The 18,431-nt window shown below is 42.4% G+C and overlaps 1 protein-coding gene across 1 annotated transcript; it reads right to left on the minus strand.

Moving 5' to 3' along the window:
* Nucleotides 1–625: 625 nt before the first annotated feature.
* Nucleotides 626–15,210, minus strand: LOC308638967 (uncharacterized protein; the record flags this gene model as incomplete). Its single annotated transcript, XM_081276895.1, has 4 exons — nt 15,039–15,210; nt 3,717–3,843; nt 3,484–3,544; nt 626–2,117 (listed from the first exon to the last, which is right to left on the minus strand). Coding segments are annotated over exons 1-4 (1,683 nt in total), but the record flags the coding sequence as incomplete, so codon positions are not given.
* Nucleotides 15,211–18,431: the final 3,221 nt, after the last annotated feature.

Below are 18,431 nucleotides of genomic sequence, written 5' to 3' on the forward strand. Positions count from 1 at the left end.
AGTGTGAGTCCCTTCATGTCTGTGAAAGAAAAAACAAGAAAAAGACTTGTCCACATTGTTGGTATTCATTAGGCTTCTCTTCTACATGAGTACTTCCATGTATGTGAGGTTCAGTGGATGTGTCAAGGGGTTCTCCACATTGTTGATATTCATAAGTCTTCTCTCCAGTATGCGTTTTTTCATGTCTGTGAAGATGATGGGATTGAGCAAAGGCTTTTCCACACTGCTTACATTGATAGGGCTTCTCTCCAGTATGTGTTCTTCCATGACTCTTAAGGTGACTGGATGTAGCAAAGGCTTTTCCACATTGTTGACATTCATAGGGCTTCTCTCCCCTATGAATTCGTTCATGTCTGTGAAGCTGAGAAGATTCAGCAAAGGCTTTGCCACACTGTTTACATTCATAGGGCTTCCCTCCAGTATGAGTTTGTTCATGTTTGTGAAGCTGAGAAGATCTAGCAAAGGCTTTTCCACACTGCTTACACTCATAGGGCTTCACTCCAGAATGGGTTTGTTCATGTATGTGAAGGTTAGAGGCAGTACTAAAGACTTTTCCACATTGTTGACATTGATAGGGCTTTTCTCCACTATGAGTCCGTTCATGTCTGCAGAGGGAAAAAGAAGAAGTGAAGACTTTTCCACATTGTTGGCATTCATTGGGCTTCTCTCCAGTATGGATTTGTTCATGTATCTGAAGGTAAGACAAAGTAGTGCAGGCTTTCCCACATTGTTGACATTCATAGGGCTTCTCCCCAGTATGAGTTTTTTCATGTCTGTGAAGTTTAGAGGACATACTGAAGGCTTTGCCACACTGCTTACATTCATAGGGCTTCTTTCCAGTATGCATTTGTTCATGTCTGTGAAGTTTAGAGGACTTAGTGAAGGCTTTGCCACACTGCTTACATTCATAGGGCTTCTCTCTAGTATGCATTTGTTCATGTCTGTGAAGGTTAAAAGAAGTAGTGAAGACTTTTCCACATTGTTGACATACATAGGGTTTATTTTCCATATGAGTTTTTTTATGTGAGTGAAGGCTAGACAATAGAGCAAAAGCTTTGCCACACTGCTTACATTCATAGGGCTTCTCTCCAGTATGCGTCCATTCATGTCGGTGAAGGGAAAAAGAAGTAGTGAAGACTTTTCCACATTGTTGACATTCATTGGGCTTCTCTCCAGCATGGAATTGTTCATGTATCTGAAGGTAAGACAAAGTAGTGTAGGCTTTTCCACATTGTTGACATTGATAGGGCTTCTCTCCAGTATGTGTTTGTTCATGTCTGTGAAGGGAAGAAGTAGTACTGAAGACTTTTCCACATTGTTGGCATTCATTGGGCTTCTCTCCAGTATGGATTTGTTCATGTATCTGAAGGTAAGACAAAGTAGTGAAGGCTTTCCCACATTGTTGACATTCGTATGGCTTCTCCCCAGTATGAGTTTTTTCATGTCTGTGAAGTATAGAGGAGTTAGTGAAGGCTTTGCCACACTGCTTACATTCATAGGGCTTCTCCCCAGTATGAGTCCGCTCATGTATCTGAAGGTAGGAAGAAGTACTGAAGGCTTTCCCACATTGTTGACATTCATACGGCTTCTCCCCAGTATGAGTTTTTTCATGTCTGTGAAGTATAGTGGAGTTAGTGAAGGCTTTCCCACACTGCTTACATTCATAGGGCTTCTCTCCAGTATGCGTCCGTTCATGTCTGTGAAGGGAAAAAGAAGTTGTGAAGACTTTTCCACATTGTTGACATTCATAGGGCTTCTCTCCAGTATGGATTTGTTCATGTCTCTGAAGGTAAGACAACGTAGGGCAGGCTTTCCCGCATTGTTGACATTCATAGGGTTTCTTTTTTGTATGAGTTTTTTTATGTGAGTGAAGGTTAGATGATTGAGCAAAAGCTTTGCCACACTGCTTACATTCATAGGGCTTCTCTCCAGTATGCGTCCGTTCATGTCTGTGAAGGGAAGAAGAAGTAGTGAAGACTTTTCCACATTGTTGGCATTCATTGGGCTTCTCTCCAGCATGGATTTGTTCATGTATCTGAAGGTAAGATGAAGTACTGTAGGCTTTCCCACATTGTTGACATTGATAGGGCTTCTCTCCAGTATGCGCTCGTTCATGTCTGTCAAGGGATAAAGAAGTAGTGAAGACTTTTTCACATTGTTGGGATTCATTGGTCTTCTCGCCAATATGGATTTGTTCATGTATCTGAAGGTAAGACAAAGTAGTGTGGGCTTTTCCACATTCTTGACTTTCATAGGGTTTCTCTCTAGTATGTTTTCTCTGATGTATTCTAAATAAACTTTGGTAAGCAAAGTCTTTCCCACATACGTTACATTTAAAAAGTACTTTCCCAGTGTGCGTGATCACGTGACTGTGTAGACCTGTGGGTGAAACCAAGGTTTTACCACCTTCTTTACCTTCGTGGGATTTCTCTCCAGCATGAGTTCTTTCATGTTTTCTAAATAAAGTGGGGGAATGAAAGGCTTTCCCACATACCTCACATTGAAAATCTTTACCTCCCCTATGTGTTCTCATGTGTCTTTGAACATCTGTGGGAGAAGATGAGGCTTCATCACATTGTTGACATTCATCAGGTTGCCACCCAGTATGAGAATCTTCACGCCTTTGAATGTCATTGGAACAACTGATGACTTTCCCACATACTGTACTTTCATAGGGTCCATCTCCAGTTTGTGTTAACATTGGTGTATGAACACTTTTGAGAGAAACCAGAGAGAGAGAAACCAGAGATTTCCTGTATAGATTCAATTCACATGGCTTCTCTTCACATTCTTCATGCTTGTAGCGTTCGGGTCCATAGTAAGACGTGATCTGCCTATGAAGGAATGAAGGGCATATGAAGTCTTTGGCACACATAATGCAGTCACATGAATTTACTCTATTAAACTTTTTCATTGCTTAAGAATTGGTATCTCATGACCAGCATATTATTAATAGTTGATTAATTCATGATGTTGTATTTATTTAAGGTCCTAGGTTAAGGGTACTTCCAACATGAGGTAAAGCCTAGGTTTTTCACTTGTTCAAATAGCCAGAAAATAAAGAGATTGAGAGGAAACAATGCTTTGCAACACAGCTTGCCTGTGGTCATTATCCAAATAGTTATATTCAGATATTCAATTTCATAATACTTTTTGCATGTCAAGCACTTTGAATAGACTGAATATCATATATATATATATATATATATATATATATATATATATATATATATATATATATATTTTATTTCAGTTGACAATAGACTTTAATGGTGCTGAGAACAGAACCCAGTGCCTCAAGCATGCAAGGCAACCTCTCTACCACTGAGCCACAACCCCAGTCCCAGTGAAGTATATATTTCTGGTAAAAAAAATCTTATAAGAATAAATACATTTAAAGTTGTGCAAATTTCTTGCATTGGTTTTAAAAATTATATGACATCCCCAGATTCCCTCAAGGATTCCTCTTGTGAGTACAATTACCTTTGATTGATCCCAAAATTTTTGATCTGATTTTCAATGTTCTTCTCATCATATTTGATTCCTAAAATGCCAAAGCAAAACATTATAAATTTCTAGGAGCTAGAAATGCTTTTCCAAATTCATAGTGCATTTTATGCTACAATAATTCACCAACTGATTGTCTTTTCATGTTCTACATAAATAAAAAAAAATAAACACAAATTCTCCAATTAAAAAAATACACAAATTATTACCTATAGATTCCAGGTTTCTGAGGACTTCCAGCATCACATCTCTGTAAAGGTTCTTCTGGGAAGCATCCATCAAATCCCACTCCTCCTGGGTGAAGTTCACAGCCACATCCTCAAAGGTCACTGAGATCTAAAATATCCCACAAATGTGTAGTGGAGGACAGGAGAGATTTGACAGCATGAGAAATCTATACTCAACATGCATGAAGATCACATGATTCCCTGGCCTCTTGATTAATTCCACGATTTGGTCATTGAAATCTTCAGTGCATTTAATTCTTCACAGCCACTCCAACACTAGATTTGGGCCCCACACAAGGTAAATAGTAGAGTGTTGTACACCCTTCCTTTGGTGAGTTCACAGGAAGTAAGAGGGGCTCCCGGGTCACCCTTATCTTATTTGTTGATTGCATCTCTATCACCTTCTTACCAACATCCTGTGCAGTAGAGAGCTAATATTACCACCCTCCTTATTACTTACCCTTACAAAAGAAAGCTGACTGAGTAGGAAATTGCTGGGATCACAAAACTCAGCATTTGAGAGAACCTGACAACCACAGTGGCTCACTGGGCCTACACAGTTAATATAGACAACATGGTATTTACTGATCTCCTGTTTCCTTCTGAAAGTCAATTGTTCCATCCTTAAAGAAGTGCCTAGAATCAGCCCCAACCCACACCCTCAGAGTATGGAGTCACTAAAGAGTTTCCCTCATAGACAACAGACAATCTTCCACACAGATAGTCACAATGTGTTCACTGGGGACTGAGCTCAACTTGGGTGATTACACTGAGGACAACTAGAAGTTTGCAGGAGCTTTACTCCAGAACAAATTTACACAATTAGTAATCAAGCACAATGATTAATAAACACAACAATATAATAATTTCTGGTGGTTAATGTCAAAGCAGAATGGGGTGTGTGGAAAGATGGCATGTGTCTCAGAAAGAACTCCATGACCCCAAGATGTTATCTTGTCCAAACAAAAGCTTTACAAAATTATATCGGTTTGAAAAATAGTTTTCTTAACAGCAGAAAATCCTTTCCTAAACCTCATGGCAACCATGAATGTCCAATGATTCTCAAACTCTTCTGAACAGCAGATGTCTCACTCAGATCATGTACAGTCATTAGACACATACCACCATTCTGCTCAAGGACACTTTGATCAAGATAGGCCACATGTACAATGGTGGTCTGTCATGAAAGAGATTCCCTGTTCCTGTAGCACAGCTGGTGCAAAGAAACCTCAGGCACAAGCACTTCCAGGGTGTGTTAAAGCAGCAGGTTTGCAGCCCAGAATCCTGAACTATCCCATGCTATTTGTGAAACAGGCCACTCCATGTGGGTCTCTAAGCAGGCTATTATTTCTGCACAGTGTGGAACAGCCCAAAGGACCACCTACAAGAACACGACCCTGCCACTCACAAAGAACCATGCATAGGACATAAGACACATGACACTTGAAGCAGGACAGTATCAACAGAGGTTAATAGGAGCCTGAGAGAAAGCCTTTAGTGGGCTGTCCTTCGTTGCATGGAACAAGTATGAGTGACAGCAGGTGTCTTGGACTAATCACAATGATGGTCCAGGCAAACTGAAATCTAAGTGGCAAAGGGTACTTCATCCCACTATTCTGCAGACAAATATCATTTATTATACATTTAACTGTGAAAGACTAAAACACATTTCAAAAATTTTAAAAAAATATATAATTACTACCCCCCTCCCTGAAAAAAGAAAGTCAAGGCTCTAACATCTCAAACAGGCTTCTATGAGACATTTAAGACCAGCCACCAATTTTCTACTGTTATTTCCAGACAACAGAAGTTGAGTTAAAACTTCCTAATTCTTTCTTTTTATATTTATTTTTTTTTTTACTTGCAGTTGAACAAAATAGCTTTATCCTATTTATTTATGTGGTGCTGAGGATTGAACCCAGGACCTTGCACATGCCTGGCAAGTTCTCGTCAACTGAGCCACAACCCCAACCCACCTTCTAATTCTTTTTCTAGCATATTTTACCATATTATCAAAATTAAATAGATAAAGAAAAGTATTAAATAGAAAAGAAAACTATGAAAGACTCTCATGATCATGAATGAAAAATTCGTCAAACAATACTTTACTGAATCCAAAAATAAATAAAAACAATTATAAACACAGTCAAGAGGAAATTATTACAGCTCTGTAAGACTGATGCCAAATTTAAAACTCAGTTAACATTTTCCAGGGACCAGCATACTGCTGTGGGAAGTCAAGCCCAGTGGCCCAGATCCACTCACACCAGCCTCTGCAGGGCCCAGAAACACAGCACACACGCAAGGCTGATTAAAAAACCAATTAACATTATCCATCACAACAAAAAGCTAAATAGGGCTGGAGATGTGGCTCAAGCGGTAGCGTGCTTGCCTGGCATGCGTGCGGCCCGGGTTCGATCCTCAGCACCAGATACCAACAAAGATGTTGTGTCCACCGAGAACTAAAAAATAAATATTAAAAATTCTCTCTCTCTCTCTCGCCTCTCTCACTCTCTCTTAAAAAAAAAAAAGCTAAATAATAAATATTGATTATATCAATAGTTAAATAATCAAGAATAATGAAAAAACACTTAAGCTCAAAAAAACACAATGTCTTCATAGAGAGACAGCATGATCCTCTATGCTACTGGAATCCACTGAAGAATCATGAAAAACAATAATGTGACATCAGTGTTGTCATGTTAATAAACAGGACAATTATTATACTATTGACAGCAGGAAGCTGGGCATGGAGGCCATGCCTGTGGTCCTTGCCAATCGGGGGGCCACAGAACCAATAAAAGAGAAATACTTATATATATAAATCTAACAAATATCTGTATGACAAAAACTGCTAACTTCTAATAAAAATATCAGAGACATGGAAAATATTTGGAGATACTTTTATGTTCACAGATGGGAAGCCTCAGTTACCATCAATTCTTACTAATTTTATTTATGGATTCAATATAATCCCAATAAAAAATATTTTAAGTTATGTTTTCAGTAACAAAAGATCCAGAACAACCAACACAGTAATGAACACTCAGTTCACAGGATGAACACTACCCGAGGTTAACAGCTACTAAAAATCTACAATCATCAAGACACAGTGGTATTTCGCACAGTATAAAAATATTCCACTGATCTTTGACAAAGGAGCAAAAGAAAATCAATGGAAAATATACTCTCTTGGACAATGTTGCCAAAGAAGTGGACATGAATTAACATGTAGAGAAAGAAAACATTCTCATTTCACAAATGTCACAGCACTCCCAGTGGAGCCTCAGTCTCAAAGTGGGACACACAGCTGGGGCTGCAGCTCTAGCAAAGCACCTGCCTGGCACTTAGGAAGCCCAGGGTTCACATGTCGGCACGAAAAAATTGCCTATACATTGTAGTACCTAATGCAAAACTCCAAACTTCACTAACATAACAAAGAAGTACTTACAGAGAAATCTGGGCTGGCATGACAGCTTCATATGCAACATCAAACACATGATCTGTGAGTGAAAAACTTGTAAATAGAACTTGATCAAAATGAAGTTTGCGTTTTTCAAAAGATGTACTTGAGAAAATGAGAAGACATGCTGGAGAACTGGACAAAAAGTTGTCTCAACACATAATGACACTGGGTTGGTATACAACATACATGAAGAATACTCAGTAAAAAAATAAGCAACCAACTTGGAAGTGGGAAAAAGATTTGGAAAGACACTCATCAATAAATAGGCACAGTTAACACATGTGTGAGAAGATGTTCACCTGCATGTAATTAGGAAACTTCAACATGAACAATGAGGTGCCAGCAGATACTCAACTGGAGGGGTGAAATGCCAAACACTAAAAGCTCCAATAGACAGTGAAAACATGAATCAGCAAGCACCCTTCCCTTGCTCATGTGAATGGAGAGAAGAACACTCTCTCTGGAAGATAGTCACGCTCTTACAAAATAAACATGGTGCACTCTACAATTAATTCACCACACTGCCAGGTGTCTCTGCAAATGAGGTGAAAATCATGTGCACAGAAAACTTCTCAGCAGTGACTACAGCAGCCATATCCAGAACTGCTCAAAGCTAGAAGCAAGGAAGATGCACCTTTCAATGCTGAATGGACAACCGGCAGTTTAACCAACCAAAGAACATCACCCAGAAAATGAGGTCTGCAGCCTGGAAAGATACAGCACCCTTAAAGACAGACTGGAAAGTGAGAGAATCCAGTTTTAAATGGCCAAGTGAAGTAACATTCCAAGTCAAGAACATTCTGGAAAAGACAACATTATTGATGCACTGAAACTCTTCTGTATGACATTATTATGTAGAGTATGGGACACACATAATCACACCACACAGAGAAGGAACCCCAAGATAAAGGATGGATTTCACCTGATGATAAGGTGTAGCTTCATCCACTCTCTTAATAAAATGTAGGACACTGATTCAGTAACTAACAAGCATCCAACAGCAATGCAAAATGTTGAGAACAGTGTGGAGAAAGGGTGTTTGATAATATGTGTAATGGCTCATTTGAATTGTCAACAGCATTGGATTAAGAGATACCTGTGATTAAGAGGCCTCTGGGTGTGTCCATGAGGGTGTGTCTACAAATGATTGGCATGTGGAACAGAGAACCAAACTAGAGAACCTCCTTAGGTATAGGCAGCACCATCCAATAGGACGGTGTCTTAGGTGGAATAAAAGTTGGAAGAAGAAGGAAGCAGCAGCAGAGAAAGGCCTTTCTTCTCCAATGGCTGCTGCAATGGCCTGAGGATATCAGACTCTGCCTTCTTCACTCTCCCAAAGTGGACGCTGCCTGTGATTCTCCAGGGAGTTTCCAGAACCTTTGGTCTGGACTAGGGCAGCACCACTGATCCCTCTTGTTCTGACGCTTCAGCCTCTTGGACTCTGCAGCTACTACTTCTCAAGCTCTCCAGCTGCAGATGGTCACTGTGGACATCCAGCTTCAGGTCAAGTAGGCCAATCTAATAAGTCCCCTTTTATAATCACACTTCGTGTTGATGCTGTTCCTCTAGAGAACACTGACTAACAAACTATAAGTGTAAAATGGCTCTGAAAAACAAAATTGATTTAATAAGGAAGTGAATAAACTACCATGCCATAAACTTTAACAAATATAAACATAAAAAACAATATTACATAATGAAAACCTTTCCCAAATAATAATGCAAAAAATAAAGCAAAGAAGAAAAGTCGTAGTTAGAAATTTCAAAACTATGGACAAAAGCAAGGAAACTGATTTTCAATACTATTTCCATCTGGAAAGAAACTGGATGATAAATCTTTTTTTAAAAATATATATTTATTCTTTAGTTCTAGGTGGGCACAATTCCTTTATTTAATATTTCTGTGGTGCTGAGGATCGAACTCAAGGCCTCACACATGCTAGGTGAGGGCTTTTTCTCTGAGCCACAATCCCAACCCCTGGATGATAAATCTTTAAAAGGTATTCCAACTGCTGGTGTGGTGGTGTGCACCTGTAATTTCAGCCACTAGGGAGGTCAAGGCAGGGAAAGGGCAAGTTGGAGGCTCTCTCAGCAATTTAGCAAGACACTCAGAAATTTTGTGAAAGTTGGTTTTCAACAATAAATTGGGGGACTGGGATTGAAGCTGAGTGGCAGAGCTACAGTATGAGGCACTGGGTATGATCCTTAGCACCACAGATAAATTAACAAAAATAAGGTATTCTGCCCCTCTACAACTATACAAAATAAAAATAAAAATAAATAGGTACATAATAAATAGGAAGGGCTGAGGACATGCTCAGTGGTCAAGTGCCTCTAGGTTTATTCTGCAGTAAAACACCTGCCCACCTCCAAACTGCTGCTCACACATTGAAATTTATTTATTTATTTATTTATTTTTGAGGACAACATAAGCTGAGCAAGTCCCTGGCTTCAATCCCAGCACTCTATACATCAGCAAATAAGTAAACGCCAGTCTACAATATTAATTTTCTTGGGGTGGAGAGTAGCTCAGTAGTAAGAACTTGATAGCCCTCGGATCAATCCTCAACAGTCCATGTACACACACACACACACACACAAAAAAAAAAAAAAAAAAACCTGAAAATATATGTAATGAGTGATAAAAAAGATTATAATACAAAAGATACACAATGAGAGGCAACAAAAATCAATGAAAAGACAACACACTTTCTTACAAAGGAGACTGAACTTGCCCATGATCCACACTCTTTGAAAAAACAAAGAGCATTTCAGTAAATTATGTGAAATTCAGGGCATGGATTATTGTGTTTATTGGGGTGAACTTAGAAAAACTACATCTAAAATGAAAATAGTACACTGTATCTAACACCAGTGAAAATACTGTACAGGACAGAGAGAGTAGAGAGAGCATTTATGTTACTCCCAAGTTTCATAAGCTAAAAGGCCAGCTCCCAAATGGGTAGCCCTAGGAGGAGGTAATTAGGAGGGAACACCAATCAGGTGACATGGTGGGAGTGCTTGTGAGAGGATCAGCACCCTCACTGAGACATATATATATCTCCTTTTCGGAAAACAGGTGTCATTTATTATTTCACTGATAAAGTATTCAGTGATTTTTAAATGATCACAGTTGGGTAGTTTAGGTATTGCCATATTGTCCTTAAAACTTCCAATGAAGATGGGTGTGATGGTACACATCTGTAACCCCAGTGGTTCAGGGGTCAGAGGCCCAAGGAGATGTAGCAAGACCCTGACTCAAAAGGAAGAATCTAAAAGGGGCCAGGGATGTGGCTCAGTGGCTAAGCACCTCGGGGTTCCATTCCTGATACCAAAAACCACACAGGTAACATGAACCTGCCAAGTCCAGACAACAACAGCAACAACAAACTGTCATTCCTGTCAAATTCATGAGCTTGTCAACGACTGTAACTAATTTACATATAATCAAATTCATAAGTTTATCCACCACAATTTTTGTAGAAATGGATTCATTTCCTGCAGCAATAATGGTAGACAGAGTTTCTCTGTATCTTAAGTGGCATTCTGGAATCTAGGACATGGATTTCAATTAGAAATCATTGAAAAGACAGGATCAAATCTCACCAATTTTCTATGCATACTCAGGGGTAGCAAAAGATAAATTAGATGTGTTTATTTTTGTTGTTGTTGTTGTTTGTTTGTTTTTCTGTTCTGTTCTTTTTCTTTGGTTTGGGATCAGAGATTAAACCCAGCGGAACTTTACTGATAAGTCACATCCCCAGACATAAGGCCTGGCTAAGTCGCTAAGGCTGTCCTCAAGTTTGCAATCCTACTGCCTCAGCTTCTGGAACAGCAAGGATCACAGGTGTGCACCACTGTACCTGGCTGTAATTGTTTTCTCAATGGAAATGTAACTAGACTTTTTAAAATGAACTTCTTTCTTGCCTGTTTAATAATAATCCATCCCATTTGGCTCTGAAAAAATAGACCTGGGCCTAAAATGTGAGCAGATCATTTCAAAGTGATACACAGAAAGCTTTGGTGCTGAGGGAGCACACATGTGTCAGGCTCAAGGGGCAGGGAAGGTCCCTGACATCTGGGACATGACCTCTTCTGGTCATGCTTCCTGAAAGCCTCTAGGATCACCCTCCCAGGGACCTAGACCATGACTCCAGTCTACGAGGCTTTTCAGGTTTGCACAGCTCTGCACTGGGGTGGGTGTTGCTTATGCTCTGGGAGAGGTTTCGCTCCATCACACTGTGAAACTACAAGGGCAGGAATCACTGGTGACCTGGACCCTCAGCACCAGCATCCACAGGCTGACTGGCCACCTCTCTCCAAGGAATGGGAACAGAGCTTGGGAAAAACAAGGTCCCAAGGAAGTGGCTATCTAGATGAGGCCTGTTCCAGGAGATTCCTCAGCCCAGGGCCCCCAGCAGCGTCCCTGAGAGGCTGCACCCCACACCTCAGGCTGTCCTCTAGGAGGAGCTGACCCAGGGCCTGGAATTCTGTTCACCCTGCAGGGACCAGGGCAGCTGTGGGCACCTTGTGGCAGCTCCAGGAGAGGACAGTGGCTGAGGACATGGGACCCTGTGAGGTGTCCAAAGGGAACCTCTGCCCAAGAAATCTGACATGGTGTCTACACCTAAGGAAGATAAAAGGAGAAGCACAAGGTTTTTACAGCTGTGAACTCAAGTTCTCTATACAGTTGCATCTACATCAAAGAACCTTTAGAGTACTTGACTTGGCTAACCAGACCACCATGAGGATGGAAAGGCAGGATTCCGTATGGAGAGCAAAAATTATCCTGGGCGATCTTAAGCCCTTTAATAGCCAATTACCTTAATTTCTGTATCAGACCACAATTCTCAAAACTATTAAATTTCTCAGAATATATCACTACCCTTACTAGATATCTAGTCCCCACCATCTACCAAAGTAAGAATGTAATAACAACAGTCAGAAGAAATTTTTTTTCTTCCTTCCTTTCTTTCTGTAGTCCACCAATCTGATGATCCTACCAATGCAATTGGTTAATGTAGTGATACACACTTTCTTCTATAAAAGTTCACGTAGGCCAGGCACAGTGCCACACAACTGTAATTCCAGTAGCTTTAGAGGATAAGGTAGGAGGATTGCTAAATTCAAAGTCAGCCTCAGCAAGTTAGTGAGACCATAAGGAACTTGAGATCATGTCTCAAAATACAATCTAAAAAGGACTGATCGTGGCTCAGTGATTAAGTGCCCCTGGGTTCAATCCTTGTCTTTCAGGGTGGGACACATACATCATTTAGGGTCACTTGAATCCATGTTCCTGAGTATACTCATTAATATTTGTATCAAAATGAACTATTTTCCATAGCTGGGATTGCCAATGCCTTTAATGTCAACAGCTTGAGAAACTGAAGAAGGAGGGTCAGGACTTATAGGCCAGGCTGGGAAACATAGCCAGACCCTATCTGAAAATCAAATTTAAAAAGTTGGGGATGGAGAACAGAAGAAAAAATGAAACACAATTATCCTATGTGCATATATGACTACAGGACTGCTGTGAATCCACATCAAGTACAACCAGAAAAAGGAGCAGTTACAGTCTATTTATGTGTACTGTGTCAAAATGCATTATAATGCCATGTATAACTAATAAAAACATAACATAACCCAAGATTCAATATCCCTAGGTTCTATGTACAAATGCCTTTTTTCCTTTTAAAGTAATTATTTTGACCAAACACAGGGAACTGTTAAGTGATTATTCTTTCCCCTCAAGTATAATATTCACAAATAGAAAACAAATGCTTTCAAAAGTGTTCTTCTTCCAGGGACAGTGGCATAGGCCTTGTTAGAATGGCCTTAGGCCTGAGCCTAAGCAACTCCATTTTAAAAGACCTGCAGTTTCACCAGGCACATCCACAGATCCCTCCAGTAAGGTCTCAAACAAGTTCCTTCCCCTCACCCTGATAAAGAGAGCGAAGCCTCTGGCAGGCTGTCCTTGCCTGATAAGAGGGAAAGACAAGAAGAGCAGGATGGAGATGATCCCAGGGTAAATGATGTCATTGAGAAATAGGGTGGTTGCTGATAAGGATTGAAAGGGTGATCAAAAGCCCCAAAATATAGTATAAATGATAGAGCAGATGAACAGGAATTCAGCCAGCAGAAACAAGGATGCACTTAAGCTGGAGAACCTGATGAGGACCTGACATCCCATCAGTTGGAATCTTTCCAGAGCCTCTGTGAAATCCTCACCATTCTCAAACTCTACTGCCTCCTCTGGACCTTGGTGAGAGCTGCAACTCTCTACAACCTCCTCCTCCACTGGTCCTCTGCTCCACACCAGGAAAAGCCTGCCTTGGTTACAGACCTGGTCACTGAGGTCTGAGTGAGTGTGCATCTGCTGGACTCAAAGCCTAAGACATAAGACCTTTGAACTTAGCATGCAGAGGGAATGTCTGTCATTAGCTTCTCATGATTAAGTGTGTTTTCCAGTGCTTAGAATGAATCTAGAATTGTTTGTTGTGAATTGATTGTCTATGGCAATGCCTAGCATTAAGGATTGTTGTTATCTTGAGTAAGAACCTATACAATTAAACTATATTGAGTAATTTGAGTGAATAGAGCATTGAAAGGGGCAGAAGTGTGTGTGGACATTCTTTATTTCTCCCCTTGACTGCGTAAGTCACAGTTTTGCCCCCTCCAGACAGCCCTGTAATCCCAGGAACTTTGGAGGCTGAAGCAGAAGTGAAGCCAGATTTACAGAGCGGTAGTTAGGCAAATTGGGTCTAATATTGTCTAAGATAAATAAAACAGAGGCCCTTATAGAGAATGGAGTCCTGGAAACCAGAGCAGCAATTGAAATGTTGATGTCCCCAAGGCAGGAATCCATTCCAAGGAACTCTTAATCATAATCCAAAAGCCACCCCAGGCCCTTCCTGCCCAGATTACTCCTCCAGCCCACCAATCTGCCACCTTTTGGACCTTCCCACCTGCATTCAATCACTGCAACATAATGAGAAACAAAGTGTGGAAAGCAGAAAGAAGACTCTAGCTATAAAAGAGGGAAGACCTCCCCCTTAGAGGGATTCCACCACTTGGGTCCCCTTCTTCCTGCGGGGAGAAGTCTTTTCTGCTGTCCTTTAATAAACCTTCTACTTTCCACTCCACACTTGCCTCAGGGAGCTCCTCTGGGGATATACTTCACCATTCGGGGAAGCAAGGACTCGTCACCGGCAAACAGCGGTAACAGAAGGATCACAGGTTGGAGACCAGCTTCCACACCCAGTGGGTGCAGATCTCAAAATTCAGTAAAAGTGGAGGCTGGGGATGTGGCTGATAAAGCTCCCCGGGTTTGGGTCCCCAATTAAAAGAAAAGAACTAATCTCTCCAATGTTTCACTAGATGAAAAGTGACAATTAGCGGACGGTGTCCATTTGGACCGAGTGGGAAGAACGAACGTCTGGCCGAGCTGTGAGGTGGAGGGAAGGTGGCTTTTAGAGGCAGGAGGCGCCTGCAATTTGGGGGACCTACAGCAGCCTCCGGAGGAGCTCCCCTGGGAGAAGGAGGGTGCATTTGTGGCCCTGCTTCCTCCACGTTGGGAAGAGTGGGTCGGGCCACCAGTAGGGAGCAAAGGGGACACCGGGGACCTGAGCCGCCCTTCCAAACCCAGGGAACCGGGGGTCAGGGTCCAGGGCCACCTGACAGCGGGGACTCTGCCACGCTCAGCAGCTCACCTCAAAAACCCAAAACCCAGCTCACCCCGCGAGACCAAGGGACAGGGCCACGACTCCGCGGCGCTCCCCAGCTCACCAGGCCCCAAGGCCGGTGGTGACGCGTACCTTCAGCCCTGGTCGCAAACTCACCATTTTTGTCTTCTGTGGTGACCCGGCGTCCTCTGAGGAACCTCCAGGCACCCGAGATGGGGGTGGGGGGTGACACAGGCAGCGCAGAGTCACCTGAGTCCCTGGAGCAGAGAACTCTGGGCTTGAAGGATGAGAAGCCGAGTCGCTGAGGGAGAAAAGCCAGAGATTGCGGAAGGCCCGCCCTTCCTCTCCCTCTGCGCACTGATTGGGCAGTTCCCCCAGCATCCGGCCTTCAGGCCCGCCTCTGCATCGTGAATGACAGCCAGCGTCATCCAATCACTGGCTGAAATTGGGTAGAGTGACAGATTCTTGGCCCCAGCCCTTTTCAGGCGGAGCTTCCCCGCTGTGCTGGGAACTAATCCAGGTGGGAAGCCTTGGCTTAGCCTCTGGTACAGAGGTGACACCTGGCGCTGAGCTAGGCTTCAGACACAGAGTGCTTTCTGAGCATGGCGAGGCCCTGGGTTTAACCTCAACACAAAAACAAAGCACAGCTTCTCAGGGAGGCTGAGGCTGGAGGAGCCCAAGGTCAGTGAGACCTTCTCTTAAAATAAAAGGAATAGAGTGGGGATGTAGCTCAGAGGTCCAGGTCAAGCCCCATTGGATGGAGATATATATGTGTGTGTGTGTGTGTGTGTGTGTGTGTGTGTGTATATATATATTTCCCTCAGGCAAATTAGAAAGACACTGTCACCAAATTTTTGAAACACTCTTTAAAGATATTATGTATATATCACACATATATATGATATCTACTAATGAAAACAGTTTGAAAATTATTTTACTAATTCTCATTACCTCCTGGCCTCTGATCTTTGAGGAGGCAGCCTGAGCTATAAAAGGAAACATTTGGGGTTGGGGCTGTGGCTCAGGGTTCCATCCTCAGCAGAGAAAGGGGTGGGGTAGGGGGAGGCAGGCAACCCTCTAAAACAGCAATGTGCAGCGGAAATAAAATGGGCGCCTTGTGCTCGATGTAGATAGTCTACATTCTAGTATTATCAATTCTTATGTACAGACCTGACTCTGCTGATCCCACAAGTCTGCTCAGCTGTTTGCCCTAAAATCAAAAAGAAAAGGTATCGATTGAAAGCAGGAAAGGAACTTTGACCAGTGCAGCTACACCAGGGAGACAAGGAAACCCTGTCTCACCCTGTGTTTAGGTGCTGACAAGGGCTGTGAGATTTTCTAGAAAGGGAAATCATTCTAATGAATGTATAGGGGAAAGTGTATGTAGGAGTTAGTATTTATTGTAAAAGAATAATATTGTATTATTATTGCAATAGGTGATATGCAAATAATATCATAATATGTAGAATTGTATTAGGTTAGGATCCAGGCATCTGTAGTCTCATAACATGTCTGTGAGCTCATTTGCCTCCTTGAAACATGTCCTTCTATTGCACAGACTGACCTCATTATTTTCTCTCAGTATAAAGATGCACCAACATTTTCAGGAAAAGCCACAAGCCCATCTGCATCCTGCCTAGGAAGCAATGTACCCCCAGAAGCTGACCCAGCACTCTCAGCTTCCTGGGTTTTAACTGATAGTCAAACCAGAAAGAAATAATATCCCTGCTCAGCTCTGCCAGAAAGCCCACATATAAAACATAAAAATTTGCCACTTGGGGCCAATACAACCTGTCATATTAACTCCCCTAATGGAAAGTAAATACAATTTTATTTTCTTCTCTTAAGTTGGATTTTGTGAAGTCTTTCACATCCTGCACAGTGGCTCACATTCATTCTACCTAACACTATTGCCCATGGACAAGGGGGGCTCTTGTGTAAAAAGTGTGGAAACGTGGGCACATAGCTGCCCAGAGCTGAGAATTGATTCCCAGGTGCTTTTATTGTCCCCCATGTCAAGATTGAATTGAGGGTGTGGGCACTTTAGCACTGAGCTACATAAGCCCCCCTTTTCATTGTGGTTCAAAGAAGGTAGGTGGGAGCATAACTGTGATGGATCTGAGAAAATAACCCCAGATGGTGACTCCAACATGTTATCAGACCAATGAGGAAATAAGAAGTACAAGCATGGTGGTGCAGGACTGTAATCCCAGCCTCTCAGCAGGCTGAGACAGGAGGATTGGTTGCTCAAGCCAGCATCAGCAAAAATAGGGTGCTAAGCAACTCAGTGAGATCTTGACTCTAAATAAAATACACAATAGGGCTGGAGGTGTGGTGAAGTGGCCACATGCCCCTGGATGAATGGAAGGATGGGTGAATGGGTGGGAGGATGCATGGACTTTTTTTTTTTAGAGAAAGTGAGAGAGGAGAGAAAGAGAGAGAGAGAGAGAGATTGATTTTTTTTTAATATTTATTTTTTAGTTCTCGGCGGACACAACATCTTTGTTGGTATGTGGTGCTGAGGATCGAACCTAGGCCGCACGCATGCCAGGCGAGCGCGCTACCGCTTGAGCCACATCCCCAGCCCAAGATGCATGGACTGATGGAAAGATGTATGTATGTCTGAATGGATGGCTGGATGAATGGGTAGATGGGTGGGTAAATAGACAAATCCATGATGCATGGGAGAGCAAATGGGCAGATGGGTGGAAGCAGGGATGGCTGGTACATAGACAGATGGATAGATGTATAGACAGATGCATGCCGATGGATTTGAGTAAAGTTAGTGATTTGCTATTCCTGAGAATAAAGGGCTCAGAACTGAGTACAATTTTACAAGCCTGTATGACATCATGTACACAGTTTAGCCAAAATAAGAAAATTCCCCACACTCTCTAAGATCTTCTAGCCTTCCAAGTTCCCCACTCAGACCATCTCTTTTGCCCCATTTTGGCCCTATCTCCCCCACACCCCACTAAGACATAATTTTTTCCCTAGTCCCCAGTCATACTGGGGATCAGGGTTTCTGTGAACTCAGGATATGCAAGTGTCTTTTGGACCCATAGCTTTCAAATCCTTTGGGTCTGAACCCAGCAGTGGCATTGCTGGGTCATATTGTGATTCAATCATAAGCTTTTGAGAGGCCACCACATTGTTCTGCCAAGGGCCACCTGGAGCCCCAGGAGTTGGGAGAGGCAGGAAGGAGCTTCAGTGGAGCCTGTGGAGGGAGCTGGACACCATTGTAAGAGGTGGGTCCTGTCCACATCTGGCCCTTAGAACCTCTGATTGGGATCTTGTGTGGAAACAGGATCTCTGCAGAGGTAGTTAGTGAAAGGTCCTGAGATGGGTTCCTTCTGGGTCATGGGGCCCTTATGCAATGGCAGTGTCCACACAAGAGACAGAAGAGAGGACACAGACACAGAGATGGAGCCACATGGAGACAGAGGCAGAGAATGGAATTATGGGGCCACCTGGAGCCCCAGGAGCTGGGAGAGGCAGGCAGGAGCCTCCCTGGATCCTGTGGAGGGAGCTTATCCTTGTGACTACTGG

The sequence above is a fragment of the Spermophilus citellus genome (genome assembly GCF_964194105.1).
Source record: "Spermophilus citellus genome assembly, chromosome: X".
Lineage (NCBI taxonomy): Eukaryota > Metazoa > Chordata > Mammalia > Rodentia > Sciuridae > Spermophilus > Spermophilus citellus.